Genomic DNA, 15,795 nt, shown 5'->3' on the forward strand with positions numbered 1-15,795 from the left:
CCACCAGGACCACCAACGCCACCGCCCACCGGCAACAAACAGGCAGGGAGACACAGCCAGCGTGCCTGTTTGCACGAGTAAGAGTCACGGCCAAAGGCAAATTGGGCAACGGTAGTGCCAAACGGGTAGGCGGTAGGTCACGCGGTGAATGCTGTGTGCGTCCGTGAGTGGGTGTGTGTGCATGAGTGTGTGGGTGTAAGTGTATCCGCTGAGCTTGGGGGGTCGTTTGCATGTGGCGGCATGCATTACTGACACACGGCACGCCTGCCTCTCGGTCGAGTCCGGTCGTGTCCGCTGGGTCGAGGCCGTGTCGTGGGGCCTGGACGTGCGTCGCCCTGCCGGCCAGTGCAGCGGGTTGGGGGGGGGGGGGCCTCGTCCATGATCTCGGCGCGTCCCGCAAAGGACGTCCCACCCTTTCCCACCGAAGTCACCGTAGCGTGGGTCAAGCGGCAGCAACAATAGCCAATCCGCCACGAGCAGAGGGGGTAGCGGGTATACAAAGTGCAAGTCCCCATTGCTTCCAGGAAAATCAGTAGTCGTTTGAACCAGGTTAAGCCGTTCTTCGTCGGCCCTGAGCTGGCCTGCTTCCCGTGCACCTGGACTCGAGAGAATGGGGAGTGCCCCGCGGGACCTCCAAGGTAGCCTCTCAGACTTCCACTCTGAGCTTCTGGGAACCGGGGCGAGGATGCAGGAAGTCTCAGATGAGAATGCCAAATCATGCACTCTCTCCATTTTCTTTTGGAGCTTTGGAGCCATCTGGTACAGTAGTCAGGTCATTGCAAATGTACTGTTGTTAGTAAAACATTAGGTTGAAAACAGCCATTTGGACGTAGAGATGTGCTGTTGCTTTGCTGCGATGTATTGTAAGACGACCTGCTTTCGCTGCTCGAACTGATTTTGTGTTTGAGGTCAGCTTACGTTTGGCTGAGGACTTTTGTCAAGCCAACTTCTTAATTCCAGATTCCAGGCGCCAGAGAGCCGTCATTACGGAAAGAATAATTTTCCCCGAGAGTGGTGGGGCGGGCCGAGGGCGGGCCGTGGCGGGGACAAAGTCCACAACAAAACGGCGGCCGAGAGATTAAAGGCGGGACAAGTTACCGACGCCGAGCAGTGTGGGACCGCCGACTCGCCGCGCTCAGGTCACCACGGAAACTTGAAACGCAGCAGGAGCCAATCACGATAATCGTGATTCTACTCCGGTCTTCTCTTTTCGAAATAGTCTTCCAGCACAAAAATGGCGCAACAGTGTCGGCGTGGTCGTTTCCTTTTGTGTAAGTCACACATAACAATTCTTCACCGCGAAGTACAAAGCACACTCGGAAATAAAGGTGACACACAAAAAAGGGAAGGAACAAACAAAAACTCTGTAATGGAAGGAGAGCACCGGGATAAATACCTTTACTGCAATCTCGCAGCACAAAGCAAAAGCAAGCCCGCACGCCTGGCCGCGCCGCCGGACAGCCAAACACAAAAGTTGCTCCATTTTTCATGGAATCCAGTCCAGACGCCGCTGCGCCCTCGCGCGGACGCCTTCCTGGATTCGCACTCGTGCTCGAAGGCCGGCCGGAGCGAGAGGGCGCGGGGGCGGCGCGGGGGCGGCGCGGGGCGGGGGAGACGGCGTCCAAGGTGAAAAGCCTCATGCGTATACATGTGTCCCGGCCGCCGCCTCCACTGTCGGCGAGCAGCGGGCAGGCCGGGCAGGCCGACGCGGATCAAAATGCACGGCTATCGTCGCTCACAGTTCCGGACTGGCGAGCGCGATGCGAAACGACTTCGGAATTAGGGGCACGAATTCCGGGCACGGGGCGTGCCATGAGGAAAGGGGAAAAGCAAAAGGAAACACACTAAAAAAAGAAGCAACAAAGGACAGAGCAGATATTATACAGAGAGAGTGTGAGAGAGAGAGAGAGAGAGAGAGAGAGAGAGAGAGAGAGAGAGAGAGAGAGAGAGAGAGAGAGAGAGAGGGAGGGGGGTGAGGGGGGGGGGTGAGGGAGAGATAGTGGGGGAGAGAGCCCCCCCTCAAGATAGGGAGGAAGACAAAAAAAGAGGGAGTGAGAAGGGTAAAGCGACGGGATGAAATCAATTTTCCGCGAAGCCACTGAAGGCTGCTGGCAACGCAGGAAGAAGGAAATTAGAAGCGGAAACTTTTTTACGCCGTAGAAAAGTTTGACGCTCAGTAGCAATATTGATTGGCGCTCAAGTTGCATGGGCGTCCGGTAAGGGCCGCGGTTGAGACTTTAGGCTGCCCAGCGGATGCGGCGGCGCGGCATGAGATTGGAGACCGAGGTGAGGCGTTTTTCACTGGCGCGCTGGCGCGACTCAATGAACCTGGCGGTGCGCACTAGACTGTCCCTCGATCTGTTTCAAACGGCAGGGGCAGCCGCCATTGCTCATTAAAGAAAAGTGTCGACAAACAGTGAAGAGGAAGACGTCGATGCAACACCTTTCACCCCAAGCTCTCAAGACGAGAAATTGGGGGGGGGGGTGCTCGCTCTCTAACACGCCAACTCTTTGCACGCACGTCAAGTGAGTGCTCTTGATGCAAGTTTGTGCGTCTGCTTATTGCGTGTGTGGTGGGGGTGAGGTTTGAGAGAGGGAAAGAGAATGCGTGTGTGCAGGGGCGTGTGTGTGTGTGTGAGTGCGCTCGAGATTCGGTGAATAATAGATGGCACAGTCAGATAGAGGGGCGAATAAGCCTGTCTCTCTCTCCCTCTCTCTCTCTCTCTCTCCCTCTCTCTTTCTCTCTCTCTCTCTCCCTCTCTCTCTCTCTCGTCCTCTGTTCGCTCTCCCCTCATCGCTGTCACTTTGTCTCTCGCATTCATCCTCCCTCCCCACCCTCTGGTTCTCATTTCTCACTTTTCCTCTTCTGCCTGACTTGTGCCCGGGTTAGTTGGACGGGGCGAGGTTCCTCTGAAGCGACACACTCCCACACGCCCGCCCGCCCAGAGGCCCGCCAAATGCATGCGCACCTCTGAAATTGTAACACGCGCGGTTTGCGCGTCGTAATGGGAGTGTCTGCGGCTGGCTGTGCTGGCTGCCGACGACCGCGTGAACCCTCTGGTGCTGCCGCGCTGCCGTTGGCTGCCGTCAGCCAGCCGTGCAGGGCGGGCCGGGTCGGGCAGACCGCCTGCGCCGCACAGCCCCGCGGCGGGCTTGCCTAGCTCCACGGCGCTCCTCGGTGGAGGGCACGGCGCGCGGAGAGTATCAGTGTGGCCCCGCCGCCCCGGGCCCGGGCCCCACCACACACGCAAACCCACTCCGCCCGGTCCCGCAAACGGATCGAGAATGAAATTCAAATCGAGCCAATAGGGCACTTCTTGCCACGTGCTGCTCACCGCGGGGTCGGAAGCAGGAACCGCGGGGAACGGAAGGGAACCTCGAAGGGAACCGCACGGACGCGCCCCAAAAACCATACATTCCGCTGCTTTTTTGGGGAGGACGGCGGGGAGGTGTACCGCCGCGCGGTTATGATCCGTGCGCGCGCACGCAGCGCTGCGCGTGACACCCATCAGCCATCAGGCAACAATGGCCACTCCAGGCCAACAATCGCGGACATGCAGCCGCCACCGGCGCGGCGCCACCACAATGCCTCCCCGGAGGCCTGGGAGGCCGGGGAAGCCAGGCCCGGCCGGCCAGGCCAGGCCAGGCCGCCTCCGAAATGTTTTCCGTCCCCGTGGGCGGGAGCCTCCCCGGGCCGTGATGACTGGCACTCTACTGAGCGTCAGCCCCGCCCGTCCCCCGCGCGCCCCGCCCCTGACCCGCCCTCTCCCGGCCAGCCCTGCCGGCAAAACGAGCGGAAAGGCGCGCCGACGCCCCCGCCGCCCCGCACCGCCCCGCACCCCAGCGAGCAGCGCGAGTCGTGGCGGCCGGGACCACGGCGTCGAGAAGGCCGGCGGTGCACTGGGGTGTCGCGTCGCCCATTCCGACGGGCAAAATCCTGGCGGCGCTGGCTGCGAGACGGCACGGCCAGCGAGCGGCGGGGCGGGGCGGGGCGGGGCGGGGCGGGGCGGGCGGGGCGGCGCGGGGCGGCGTCGGAAGGAATCCCCAGTCTGGACATGAAACAAAGGCGACCGTCTCCGGCCAGATTCCCACCCGGAAGCGCTCCCCCTCCCCCTCCCCGGGACAGAAGACAGTGCACCGGACTGTTGATAATAGCATTCGCTAAAGCCCGGCGGCCCGGCCGGCGGGGCTTCGCTAGGCTGCGCGGGCCGCGCGGCGCGCGAGCTGCGAGGCACACCAGCCAACTTCGATTCAAAGTAATGGAAAGCCGCTTATAGTGCGGGCACTGCGCGTTGACTGTGGGGCACGCAGCGCAGAGCTGGCAGGCTGCAATCTCACTTTCCCTCCACGCTACCCCTGGGCCAAGACCTAGACCGCGCCAGTCCTCGAGTCAGGACTTAGTCGCTCCAGCAGGTAAAACGCAGTCGAGTCTCTCGGTCGAGTGCGTCTCGCGATCCCGCTCCGTCCACGACTGCGGTGTTTGTAGTGCACACTAAATAATTGTCCATAGCAATGGCCGTTTTGGTGCTTATGGAAGTTATGTACAAATTTGTACATAAATTGGGGACAATATTTCCACATTGTGCTTAAGTATTTATAAAATTGCACCTAATTTATGTACAAATTTGTCTATAACTTCAGTATACACAAAAACGGCCCTAGTTATGGACATAAAGACCATGAGCATTTAGTGTGTGGCGGTGTGGGGTGAGCGGAGGCGGAGGATCGGCGATCGGGCCTGGTGGTTCGCGGCGCACAACGCCGGCACACTCACACACGACTCACGGACGCACCGCGGCCACCATGAGACAGTGATTGCTCTTGGGGACCATCGTCACACACACACACACACACACACACACACACATACGCGCGCGCGCGCGCGCGGAGGGCCCGTGCAAAGCATGAATCAGGCAGATGCACCGCGTCAGGATTCAATCCCACGAATGACCACCACACACACGCACACACTGAGCGCACACACACGCACACACGTTGAGCGCGCGCTCGCTGCTTAGCGTTAACGATGTTCCCGTAAATCAACAGTGCGTAGCCGAGCCAGTGTGCAATGCGTTGGCCGCGGCCTGGGTGACGATGTGTCAAGGGCCCCTCCGCGCTCCGCCGCCGCGCCGCCGGGCTGTCAGGTCGGAGGGGGAGGGGGAATCCACCCAGAGGGATCAGCCGGGGGGTTTTGGGTCCCCGGCGCGGCCGGCCCGACAGGCGCGGCGCACCGGAGGACTCTCCGCCCTCCGTCATTGCGGTGGAGCACACTGCCAGACGCGCCAAAATAACAACAGACAAAAGCAACACTACAGCCGCGTTGAGCAGGGGGAGGGGGTCCGTTTTGTAGTGTCACTAAAATGGCGCGGCCCGTGCTGTTTGTCGTTATTCGCTCATCAAATATTAATGTCATGGATCGTAAATCGAAAGTTTGCCGCGCGGAAGGGCGAGAGACTTTGGCGCGGCGCTGTGCGCGCGGCTGCGCGTTGGAGCCTTGGCGGAGCGGCCGGCCCTTGAACGGCCCGAACGCCCGCTGCCCGCCCCGCCCCGCCCCGCCCCGCTGGAACGCCCCGTAAATCATCATGGTTTACTTTGGCGGCCGCGGGACTCTGCGGGAGTCGCTTTCAACGTGGAAAATAAGACACTTGTCAGAGGCGTGGGACCGAAAAGGACACAAAAAGCGGGCCCGCTCCTCGGCCCGTTCCTCCCACCTTCTTCCCCGCCTCACGGTGAGCGATTCAAGGAGAGCGCCCCCCGCTGGTGCGAACAGTGTCGCCAACCCCGGTAGAGGAAAAAGGGAATTTATTTATTCATCCCACGGCAAGCGCATTGTTGGCTCGCAGCACACCTCCGCCGTGCAATCCGCCGTCGAGTCCGTTTCTAATTAAATCTAGAGTAGAGGGGAAACAAGTAACGATTCCCAGCGGCCGGCCAGCGCGTTGTTTGAATTGCGGCGAAACCAATACGCCCCCCCCCCTCCCCCCGTCAGGTGAGGACGCGGCGGTGCTGCGCGGTGCTGCCAACACAGCAGGCGGCCAATGAGCGGCCCGGACGTGCCGCGCCTGCCAACGCAACGTAAATAAATTACTTTTTTGTCCCGTTTGCTCAGTGAAATGGCGCGAGCAAGCAGGGCGGGCCAAGGAGGGTCGCGACGTCCGCTGTCGTGGCAGGCCTGGCAGGCGTGGCAGGCAGCAGGCGGGGGGTGGCGCGTGGGGCAGGGTCGACCTCACTGACCTGCCCGATTGGCAAACAAGCAGCCCGTTTGTTGTGCTTTCCATTTTATTAGCGGGAATGATTCAACACTGGCACTCGTCAATAAACGTCGTATTAGCATTGTTGAGTCAGACCAGGAAGCTAGCTGACACCTTTAAGTGTCTTGTCGAGGATCTATTCAAAAGATCTTATCGTGCTCCTATTCAAAGAATCTTATTGGCTGAGCGATAGCGAAGCCTGTTACTCCAGTGGGGTTGAAAAGTTTTGTCTGTCTGTCTGTCTGTCTGTCGGTCTGTCTGTCTGTCGGTCTGTCTGTCCGCACTACTCCTCCTGAACGGCTCGGCCGATCTCGGTGAGATTTTGCACACTTCTTAGGTATGTCCTTGGCTCGGCACACGCGAAATTTCACCATCCTAGCTCAACTGGTTCAGTTTTTATAGGCGAAAAACACCTAAAAAACGGCGAAAAACAGAGATTTCTGCAGATAGACCACTTCTGTCTTGGAGAAAGGGGGGTCTGGGGGGCGGAGTCCCCCAGCCTCGACAAGTTAAAAAGTGACAAGGGTCAAGATCGTGTTATCTGTAGATAAAACAACTCTATTTACAATGTAGGGGGGTCTGGGGGGTGGAGCCCCCCAGCATTCAACAAGTTAAAAAAAATAACCGACAACGGACAAGCCATTGCCTGCCGCAGGCAGGCTAGCGCCGCAGGCCAAGGTAGGTACGCCAGGAGTGGATTGGAGGAACAGGCAGCGAGACATCGCGAAGCCTGTTACGACAAGACGCGGTCTGGCGTAAACCTACCTTGTCTGTAAAGCGAGTGAATTTCACCAAGTTTGATCATTTGAGCCGGCTACAAATCAAAATAATTTGGGATTGTGGTCACACAAACTTGAAGATGAAAGATCGAAGAAATAAATAGTGTGTGTAGAAATATGTTCCGCGTACCCTCTTATCCGTCCCAAATGGTCAAACTTAGTGAAATTCGCGTGCGTTGCAGATAAGATACTTTGAATAGGAGCGCCCAGATAAGATCCTTTGAATGACCCTCGTTATTTTCTGGGTATGTTTTGAAATAGGTAAAGGTATCATCTGCTAAAAAGCATTCGAGTCTCGCATCACGTGTTTGGTTCGAGTCCCATTCGAGGAACAATGAGTTCAGTTTGCGTTCACCCGTCTCTTTGGTCCAGCGGGGTCCATCCCCACTGCCCCAACTCGTAAGGACTCCACCACGCCACGACCAGCCAAGCGATTCCGAAGAATTGTCTCCCTCACATTCATACGTGTGCGAGAGAGACAGCGCGTCGAAGGGGCTCGTCGCCACCACCAGCCTGCCGACGGTGCGCCCAGCCCAGCCAGCGGGCCAGACCTCCGAGGCCGAGCCAGGCCGCCGAGCCGCAAGGCAGCAGCTGACGCGGCGCGTTGTAATGACTTAATTTTTAATTTGACGGATAGCCGCGCTTTACCCCGCCACCCCGCTCTCTCTCGCGCCGCCGCAAGGGTGGAGGCAGGGGGGATGTGAAATGAGAAAAGTGTGTGGTTTACGAGTCCGGGCCGCAGCGTCCCTTGTCAAGCGAGGGGGCTGCAGCCGGTGCAGGCACTGCAGGCCGGCAGAGCTGGCGGACCAACCGAGCCAGGAACAACACCTAGCGGAACAAGTTCGGTCTCTGATTGCAGAGGTGTTCCTTCGGCTTGGCATTGCTTTCAAAATGTGTCCCATTTGGGCACCAACAGGGGACGCGTTCGCCGAGGCACCGTGAAAAAGTGTCTGTGCACGCGCGCGTGTAGGGGCGTGCTTGAGTATGCGTTGCTTCTTTCATGTTTTTTTATGTTTTCGCTTTCTTTGTTTTACCACAACGTTGGCGGTAGCTTATCGTCCAGCAAAAAGCATCCCTCAGTCACAAAGGCCACGCGCGCGAGCTCTGGGAAGTGCAGAGGCCGGGCTGCAGGCGGGCTGCAGGCTGCTGGGGGGGTCGCGTGTATCGCTTTGTGTGCACTCCTCTGCAGCCATGCATCCTCTGGAGGAAAGGAAGCCGTGCGAGGGTGTCAGCGAGAGGGAGGAGGAGGGGCGGCGGGCCGAGGCCGTGCAGTCGTGCACTGGTCGCGCCACTGTCTCTCTCGCACCCCAACGGGACGCACCATTGAATGCGACGGAGACAGAGCGAGGAAACTTTTCGTCGGAAATCAGCCTGCTGGTGGCGCGACGCGGCGATGCGGCGAGCCGAGCGACTCAGTAGTCGTTTCGTCGCACTGTCTCAGACCTAAAGGGGGGAACAGCTTCCCACATTCATTGTACAATATTTGACAACATTTCACATTCAGGTAGCAAAAAAAGCCTGTAAGAAGGCAATATGTGTGGCAAAAACGCCAGGAATCTTTCTTGCATATACTTGCTCATTCACACAATCACTATATACACAAAATTTTACAGTGGGTCACCCATTGTTTTAGACGCGCTATGAGTCTCTCCGTGACGGTGCGAGAGAAACCGAACGACAAACCGACTTCCTGAATCGCTCGGCAGATTGTTTGTTGGCGAGCAGACTGCTAATGGCTTTGTCATCACCGCAAACTCGCCGGCGAGGCGAGCCCCGAGGCTGGGGCAGGCTGGGGCAGGCTGGGGCTGGCCTGAGCTGGCCCGCCACACGAGCCGCGGTCGCGCTGGCCGCAGCGCTTTGACTTATCGACTGGGATCCAGCGCGACCCTTCGGGCCAGCCGAGGCCGAAGGAGAGCCCCGCAGTCCGGGGCGGCCCGGCTATTTGCAGACCCACAAAGCAAACTCAAGTTTCAGCGGCGCCATCCAGCGGCGGGGCTGCGTGCGGCGTAGTGCGGGGGCGTGGCGCGGGGTGGGGCGGGGCCAACAGCAGCCATTTCAGCCCGTTTCACGCCGGGCTGACACCGCCACCCGCCAATTGCAATAAGTCGCGCGCACATTGCGACACAAAGTAAACAACCCCTCCTTAAAAAAAGAAGCGAAAACGAAAACAAAATGTGCAAAAAGTGGAATAAATCTCGGCGGGCGTTGCGTGGCACCGCGCGTCCATGGGTCCATGGGTCCTGCCCGCCGGACCACGCCTCGCCATGTTTCACCAGAAAATGACCTCCCCCCTCCCCCTCCCCTCCCGGCCGCCCTGACCACGCCATGCGCGTGAAGGGGCGGCATTCCGCGCGGGCCTGCCGGACGCTGGCCGCCCGCCCCGCCCCGCCCCACCCCACCCCGCCCCCCTGGGCTCGTCCTTCTCCACCGCGCCTTTGTACCTTGACCACCCCCGGCGCGCCAGGCAGGCCAGGCAGGCCGGGCAGGCCAGGGCGGCCGACTCTTTCGCGGAATGCCCACTACACGGTGCCAGGAATGTCCCGCACTCGCCCCGGCCGTCCCTTCCCCCTCTTTCATCGCGCACGACGTGGACGACGTGGACGATGTGGACTCACCTTGACGTCGTTGAGCAGCCAGGTGACGTTGGCGGCGGGGTGCGCGCCGCGCACGGTGCAGTTGGCGCGGAGCGTGTCGCCGATGGAGTAGCGCTGCTTCTCGGCCATCAGCACGGGGCTGTCGTCCCCGGGCAGGTCTGCAAGCGAACAAACTAATTAACCCGCCTTCCAGCTCTCCGGGCGACAAGTGAGGCGAGGCGAGCAGGCGCGGCGAGGCGAGGCGCTGCAGGGAGGCGCGGTTAGTTTCGAATAACCGTCCCGGCCCGTCCCGGCCCGCCACGACCGCAAAGACAGCGACTGCCGCGCCCGGAGTTCCGCAAAGTCTTCGCGGAGCCAACTTTAATAATGTACCCTCCCTGCGGCCTGCGCGCGAACGACTGCAACCGATTTTAATTCGCCGTCTCCGTTAAACAGCTCTGCGCCAACTACTGCCGAGCCCCTGGCCTCCCCATAGCGCCGGTGCCGGAGCTTCTTACTGGACTGATTCCGAACCACACTGTTGCTCGCTCACACTCATGGCGTGGTTCATCCTGTTTCCCCATCACTGTGGAAAACATCGCTTTAGCTATCACCCGATGCGTGCGTGTGTGTGCGTGTGTTTTTGTTTGCTCGCGTTGTGTGCCCCGTGTGTCCTCGTCGGCGTCTTGGCGCGCGGGGTTTGCGAAGACCTTTTGTCTGACATCATCCTAAGTGGCTGGCTGAGCTAAACAATGCGCCTTGCCGAGCTTCCTATTCAAACAAGTAGTGTGTACATTGCGGGGATCGCGCGACCCCACCGCAAGCGGGGCGCGAGCGAGCGCATGCTGCGGAGAGCCGCTCCTTTCCTTCTCTTTGCACCTGCCTTCCGGATCCGCACGCGCTCCAGCCGCGCAGCCTCCAGCCGCGCTTTCGCGCTCAGCGCCGAGCACTTGGACTAATGCCGCGCCAACAGGAATCATCTCGGAAGCGACGCGCGAGCTAGTTTAGGGTCGGCGGGGGGCGGGGCGGGCCACCACCGCACCGTTACCACGGCGTCGCCTCTCTCTCTCTCTCTCTCTCTCTCTCTCTCTCTCTCTCTCTCTCCCGGGCGCCACTCGGGATAAAAGCCAGTCGGTGACGGCGCCCAGCTCGGCCAGCCGTAAACAGAGGCGATTGCGATGCATTTATTCCGACGCTGCTCCGCGCTGCTCCGCGCTGCTCCTCGGCGATGACCGTCGCGGACGGCGCGCGACTTCCGCGAGACGCTATCGAACGCGTTAATGGGGGCGCCGTGATAAAGGGTGGCTGTCCGGCCGGCGGGGCGCCCGAGCAGGCAGCGCCCCACCAGCGCTCGCCGGGCGGGACGAACAATGCGCGGAGATCTACTATCTGTAATTGGGTCACACCGAAAGGGGGCGAGCAAGGACGTGAGGGTATCTCTGCGAGATATTTCATAGATTGCTGGAGTGTTAATGCGAAGCGAGCGCCGGGCCCTCTGGAGAGGATCCCCGCAACCCTAGCGTCGGCAACCCTGGCGGTGGCAACCCTAGCACCCTCCGGGCGGGCCAGGGCCGCCAGGGCCGCCAGGGTCCCGCTTCCTGCCGCTCTCCGCCTTGCTCGTCCTTTCCCGCTCATTAGGCCGGCCGGTCGCCTGGTTTAGTTAAAGTCCCTGCCGGCCCGCCGCGCCCGCCGCGCCCCAGCGAGTCCCGAGTGCGCACGCGGCGCGCTGCCCGGCCGCGCGACGCGCGACGCGCCACGGACACCGCCAGCGACGCACAGCGACGCCACCCGCCCACTTAGCTTCACACCTGTCCCGCGCGCTGCTCGCAGGCAACTTTATCTGCTTCCAAACTCGCCGGGCCAACTTTTCCGTTCGCTTGGCCCACCCTGCCCCACCCTGCCCCGCCCCGCACCCCGCCCCGCCTTGCCACTTCCGCCTTTGGCCTTGGCGATAGGCCGCGTCCCTTGGCGCCGAGCGGCGCTGCGTAGTAGTGTGTTGCGGGCGGGGCGCGGCGGGGCGAGGGCGTGCCAAACAGTGCACCAACACATTTCAGACTGTCTACCTCGCGGGATCGCCCCGGCCCGCCCCAGCCTTCCACCGCAGGTTGTGCTTCATCCCCGACCGGAAGGGGCGCGAGCAGCCAAACAAACCACCGCCCAGACAGGCAGGCAGGCGGGCGGGCAGGCAGGCACGGCTCGTGGTGGTTAATCTTAACTCTCCCTTCTGATTCGGGCCCGCCACGGCCGCCACGCTGGCAGGCAGCCCAGCCGGCAGCCCTGTACCCCGTGGCAAGCCGCAGCGGGCAAACCCTCGAGGCAACCCGCCGCAGCGACCCGCCCCGAGACCAAGAGCGCGACGCGCGTGTGGTGTAGGTTGTAGGCGGTGAGGCCCGGCCTCGGCAGGAACCTGGATCTCGACGCCGAGGCCGTGTAGACCCTCCCGGTGGTGCGAGGCCGGGAGGCAGCCAAGTGCCTGCAGACTGCTGCAGACAGACGCGCCGGAATGCGAGACTGGCTGCCGTAAACCGTATCGTCTGCCGCCCTCCCCGCTGCGCCGCTGCGCCGCCAGATCGCGCCAGATGCACCCGGAATTGCAGCGTGTTGTTGCAGCACACGCCGCCGTCCCCGCGACCGGACCCGAAGCCGGCGCCAAAGTTTGGGCGCGCGCTGTCGCCGCTGCCTCGCACGTCGCCCGCGTTTTTCCCACGGCGCGAGCGTCTCGGAGGGAGAGGGGGTGGGGGCACATCGAGGCACAAGACGCGCAAGACGCGCAGCACAGGTTACGATCCGACATCCATTGGAAAGGACCCTCCTTTACGGCCGCCCGAACAGCTTTCAGGCAAACAGAAAATAAAGCAGAGCCACTGTAAAACCAAGCCGGGCAGCGCGTAGCCGTGGCTGTCGCGCTGTCGTCCGCAGGGGCTCCCGGCGACGACGACGCTCTCGGCCGACGCCGCCCCTCGCCCCTCGCTCCGGGGCGAGGCACAGCACAGGCAGTCAGGCGGCCACGAGTGCCGCGACCCGACAACCAGAGTCTCGCCAGATGGTGGCTGTGCGCAGCGCGGCCGTCGGTGCTGTCTCCGTCCCACCTGCACGGGACGCCCCGCGAGTGCGAGAGAGAGGAAACCTCCCCGCGGAGTCCGTCCGCGGAGTCCCGCCCGGCCCCGCTGCAGCCCGAGGTGAGGCCAAATTGGATAAATCACAGTGCGGGCTGCCAGAGGGATATTGACGCCTGCCGCGCCACACGCGCAGACCCACAAGACCCGGCCCCGCTTCACCGGGTGGGGAGCGCGGCGCGGCCCCAGGCACAACAAACTCACCCCTCACTCCACTGGCAAGTCCGTGTCGCGAGCTGCACGCGGCGCGCTGCACGGTGTACTCGCTCACGCACGCAGAGCGGCTGGATTTCAAGGCAAATTGGAACGCTAAACCAGCCGATGGCGGCGCCGCCCCGCCGTGTTCGGGATAAGCGGGCAAAGCCGGCGGAAGCGTAGTGGAGCGCAGCCGCGCAATTCCACCCGCGACGTCGACCTGAATTCGCTTTACCGGTTGCAAACTATTAATACAAACAAACCGCCCGCCGCTCGGATGACTGCAGCGCCCTAAGCTCTGTGGTCCGCCCCTCCCCCCACCCGTCTGTACCGCGCGCCGCGCCGCGCAGAGGAAGGTGGTGGATCGCGACTTGCCATTGCCACCTCGGCGGCACCGAGTCCACCGACCGCACAAAGGCGCCACCGCACGGCGTGCACGGCGTGGTGCAGCGCACTCTGCCCACAACAAGCGGCTCGATACGCGGAGGCCGGGCCCCACCGGGCCCCACCGGGCCCCACCGGGCCGGGGGGCGCGACGTGCGGCTGGAACATTTTTGTTGTTACTGAATCTTTTAGCGCCCGGCGTCCGGCTTGCTCTCGATGGCCGGACAGGTCGGTGTAAACCCCCGTCCGGCCCGCAGCCTCTGCCTGCGCCTGGCAAGGCGCACGGCAAAGGCGCGAGGCCGCCGAAGACTGCTCATAAGAAACACGCCCGGCTTTTACGGGCGTTTCTCTAGTTGCTGCTCGCTTGCTTGCGGACGCCCCGCCCGTAAAGGCGAACGACGCATACGTGACCCCTTCATAATAGAGTAATAGGCGACACGTAGGGCGATGCGTACACAGCGAGCACCGTGCTGCCAGCCTCGCCTGCCCCGCGCCTGCTCCACCAGCCCCGCCAGCCCCGCCTGCCGCGCGAGCCCCGCCAGCTTAGCCAGGACAACGGCACACGGTAAAAACGGAACCTGGTTTTCCCAGGAAGCTAATGGTGAAGGCATAGGTGATTTCCAGGGAGTTCCTGGGAAAACCAGGAACCGTTTTTACCGTGCAATTACAGCAGTATGCAGGCCGAGGGGGCAGGCCGGCGCGGCGAGCTCAAGCAAGGCCGACAGGACTGCTCACTTAGGGACTTTTGGCGCTCTACCCAACACGAACCAAACGCGTGTTGGTACCGGACGAGGAACTCTCGCGTCCTGAATCGAGTTTGGTCGCGTTCCGGGCCGAGCACTGACATGGAGCGCAGTGTTCTCCGCGGCTCGCCATCACTCTAGTGGAACTCGCACAAAGCAGGTGTAGTTGCCACTCAAACCGTTATAATGGCCTGCCCAGGTCTGCCCTCCGAACGAGGAAACCTCTGCTGGCGTCATGGGTGTCGGTTCGGGTCCCGTCCAGGGCGGCGACGCAGCGCAGCGAGCCGTGCGGGCGGCTTGCGAAGCTCACGGCCTGCTTCGCCTGCTTGCCGAGTGCTGTCATAGAAGTAATGAATCGTCCCCCGGCGACGGCCCGGCGGCCCGGCTGTGCCGCGGGTTTGCGGGCCGGCGGGCCCCGGCAGCCTGGCAGCGCTCGGCAGCCGAGCGGCAGCCGAGCGGCAGCCCCTGGAGGCGGCGACTGTTCAAACCGAGGCGAATGTAAATGTCCCCGGCAGGTGAGGGCGGGGTGAGGCGAACGAGGCCCGCCATTACTTAACGGGTGAGCAAACTTTGAGGCCAGCAGGCCAGCACTTGATAGGCTCCCGGCGAAAGGTCTTGCCTTGTGTGGCGCCCCTACACTCTAAATGTAGGGTGTCCAGAAACTGGGCGCCTTTGTCGCCTGCTCCACTTTTTAGGGTGCCAAATGTCGCCCAGTTTCTGGGCACCTTTGTCGCCCAGTTTCTGGGCACCTTTGTCGCCCAGTCTCGGGGTGGACTAATCATACAGTAACCGGCCCTCTCCCATGGTAGAGCATGCACAGATGTCTAGTTCCTGGGCGACTAAGGTGCCCAGAGTCTGGGCACCTTTGGCACCTTAGTCGCTGCTGAGCCATGGGTGAAGGCAGGTTCCCTAATGGTTTGCCCACCCCGAGACTAGGCGACAAAGGTGCCCAGAAACTGGGCGACATTTGGCACCCTAAAAAGTGGGGCAGGCGACAAAGGCGCCCAGTTTCTGGGCACCCCATATTTAGAGTGTAGAGGTTGGGGTGGGCCGGGCAGGGCAGGGCCCTCGGGGAGGCCAGACGTCCGGCGCAGGTTGGCTTGTCTGGTGGCGGCCGGCCCCGGCCCTGGCCCGGAAGGCCGCGGCCCCGCCGCTGGAGAAGACTCGGCTCGCACTCTCGCCGAGATTCCCTGCTGTCTTGCCGCCTTGCCATGTCGGTGTCGCTTGTCGCTGTCCGGGAGGGGCGGGACAAGGGGCACTCCGCCAGGCTGCACGCACCAGACGGATGCCCGCTATTTCGCTACAACAGATTCCAGCAAAGGTGGGCCCGCCCGGGACCGGCGAGGGGCGGCGAGGGGCGGCGGGGACGCTCAAAGAAGTGCCCTGCCACGACCGCCATTCATTGTGAGCTTCACTTGGCAGCCCTGGCCTTGCCTGGCCTCGCCTTCCAGGCCGCGCCTTCCAGGCCGCGCCTTCCAGGCCCGCGGGCCGCGACGGAGACGCATCTTCAGAGATCCCTCAGAGCGGAGCAGAGCGGGGCGGGCCGCGGCGGCAGCGATGCGTGCAAACAGGCGGCCCACATTCAGCCCGAATTGTGGAGCATTTCTACAGCGGCAGCGACAGCGCCGTGCAAGCTTTTCCGCGGCTCTAATGAAAAGACGACGCGTTCCGATGTGCGCGAGGCGGGGTGGGGCGGGGCGGGGCGGGGCGGGCAGACACCCGTGGCGGCCTCACGTAGGGCTGACTGATGGCCC

The 15,795-nt window shown here is 62.0% G+C and overlaps 1 protein-coding gene across 1 annotated transcript in view; it reads right to left on the minus strand.

Annotated features, from left to right (window-relative positions):
* Positions 1–15,795, minus strand: part of LOC117650580 — a 53,087-nt gene that overhangs the window by 14,492 nt on the left and 22,800 nt on the right. The window contains exon 3 of the mRNA XM_034394107.1: positions 9,646–9,782. Coding sequence (XP_034249998.1) covers positions 9,646–9,782 — 137 coding nt within the window. The remainder of the gene's footprint in view (positions 1–9,645; positions 9,783–15,795) is intronic.

Source organism: Thrips palmi, unplaced genomic scaffold (assembly GCF_012932325.1).
Source record: "Thrips palmi isolate BJ-2018 unplaced genomic scaffold, TpBJ-2018v1 HiC_scaffold_5, whole genome shotgun sequence".
NCBI classification, from domain to species: Eukaryota; Metazoa; Arthropoda; class Insecta; order Thysanoptera; family Thripidae; genus Thrips; species Thrips palmi.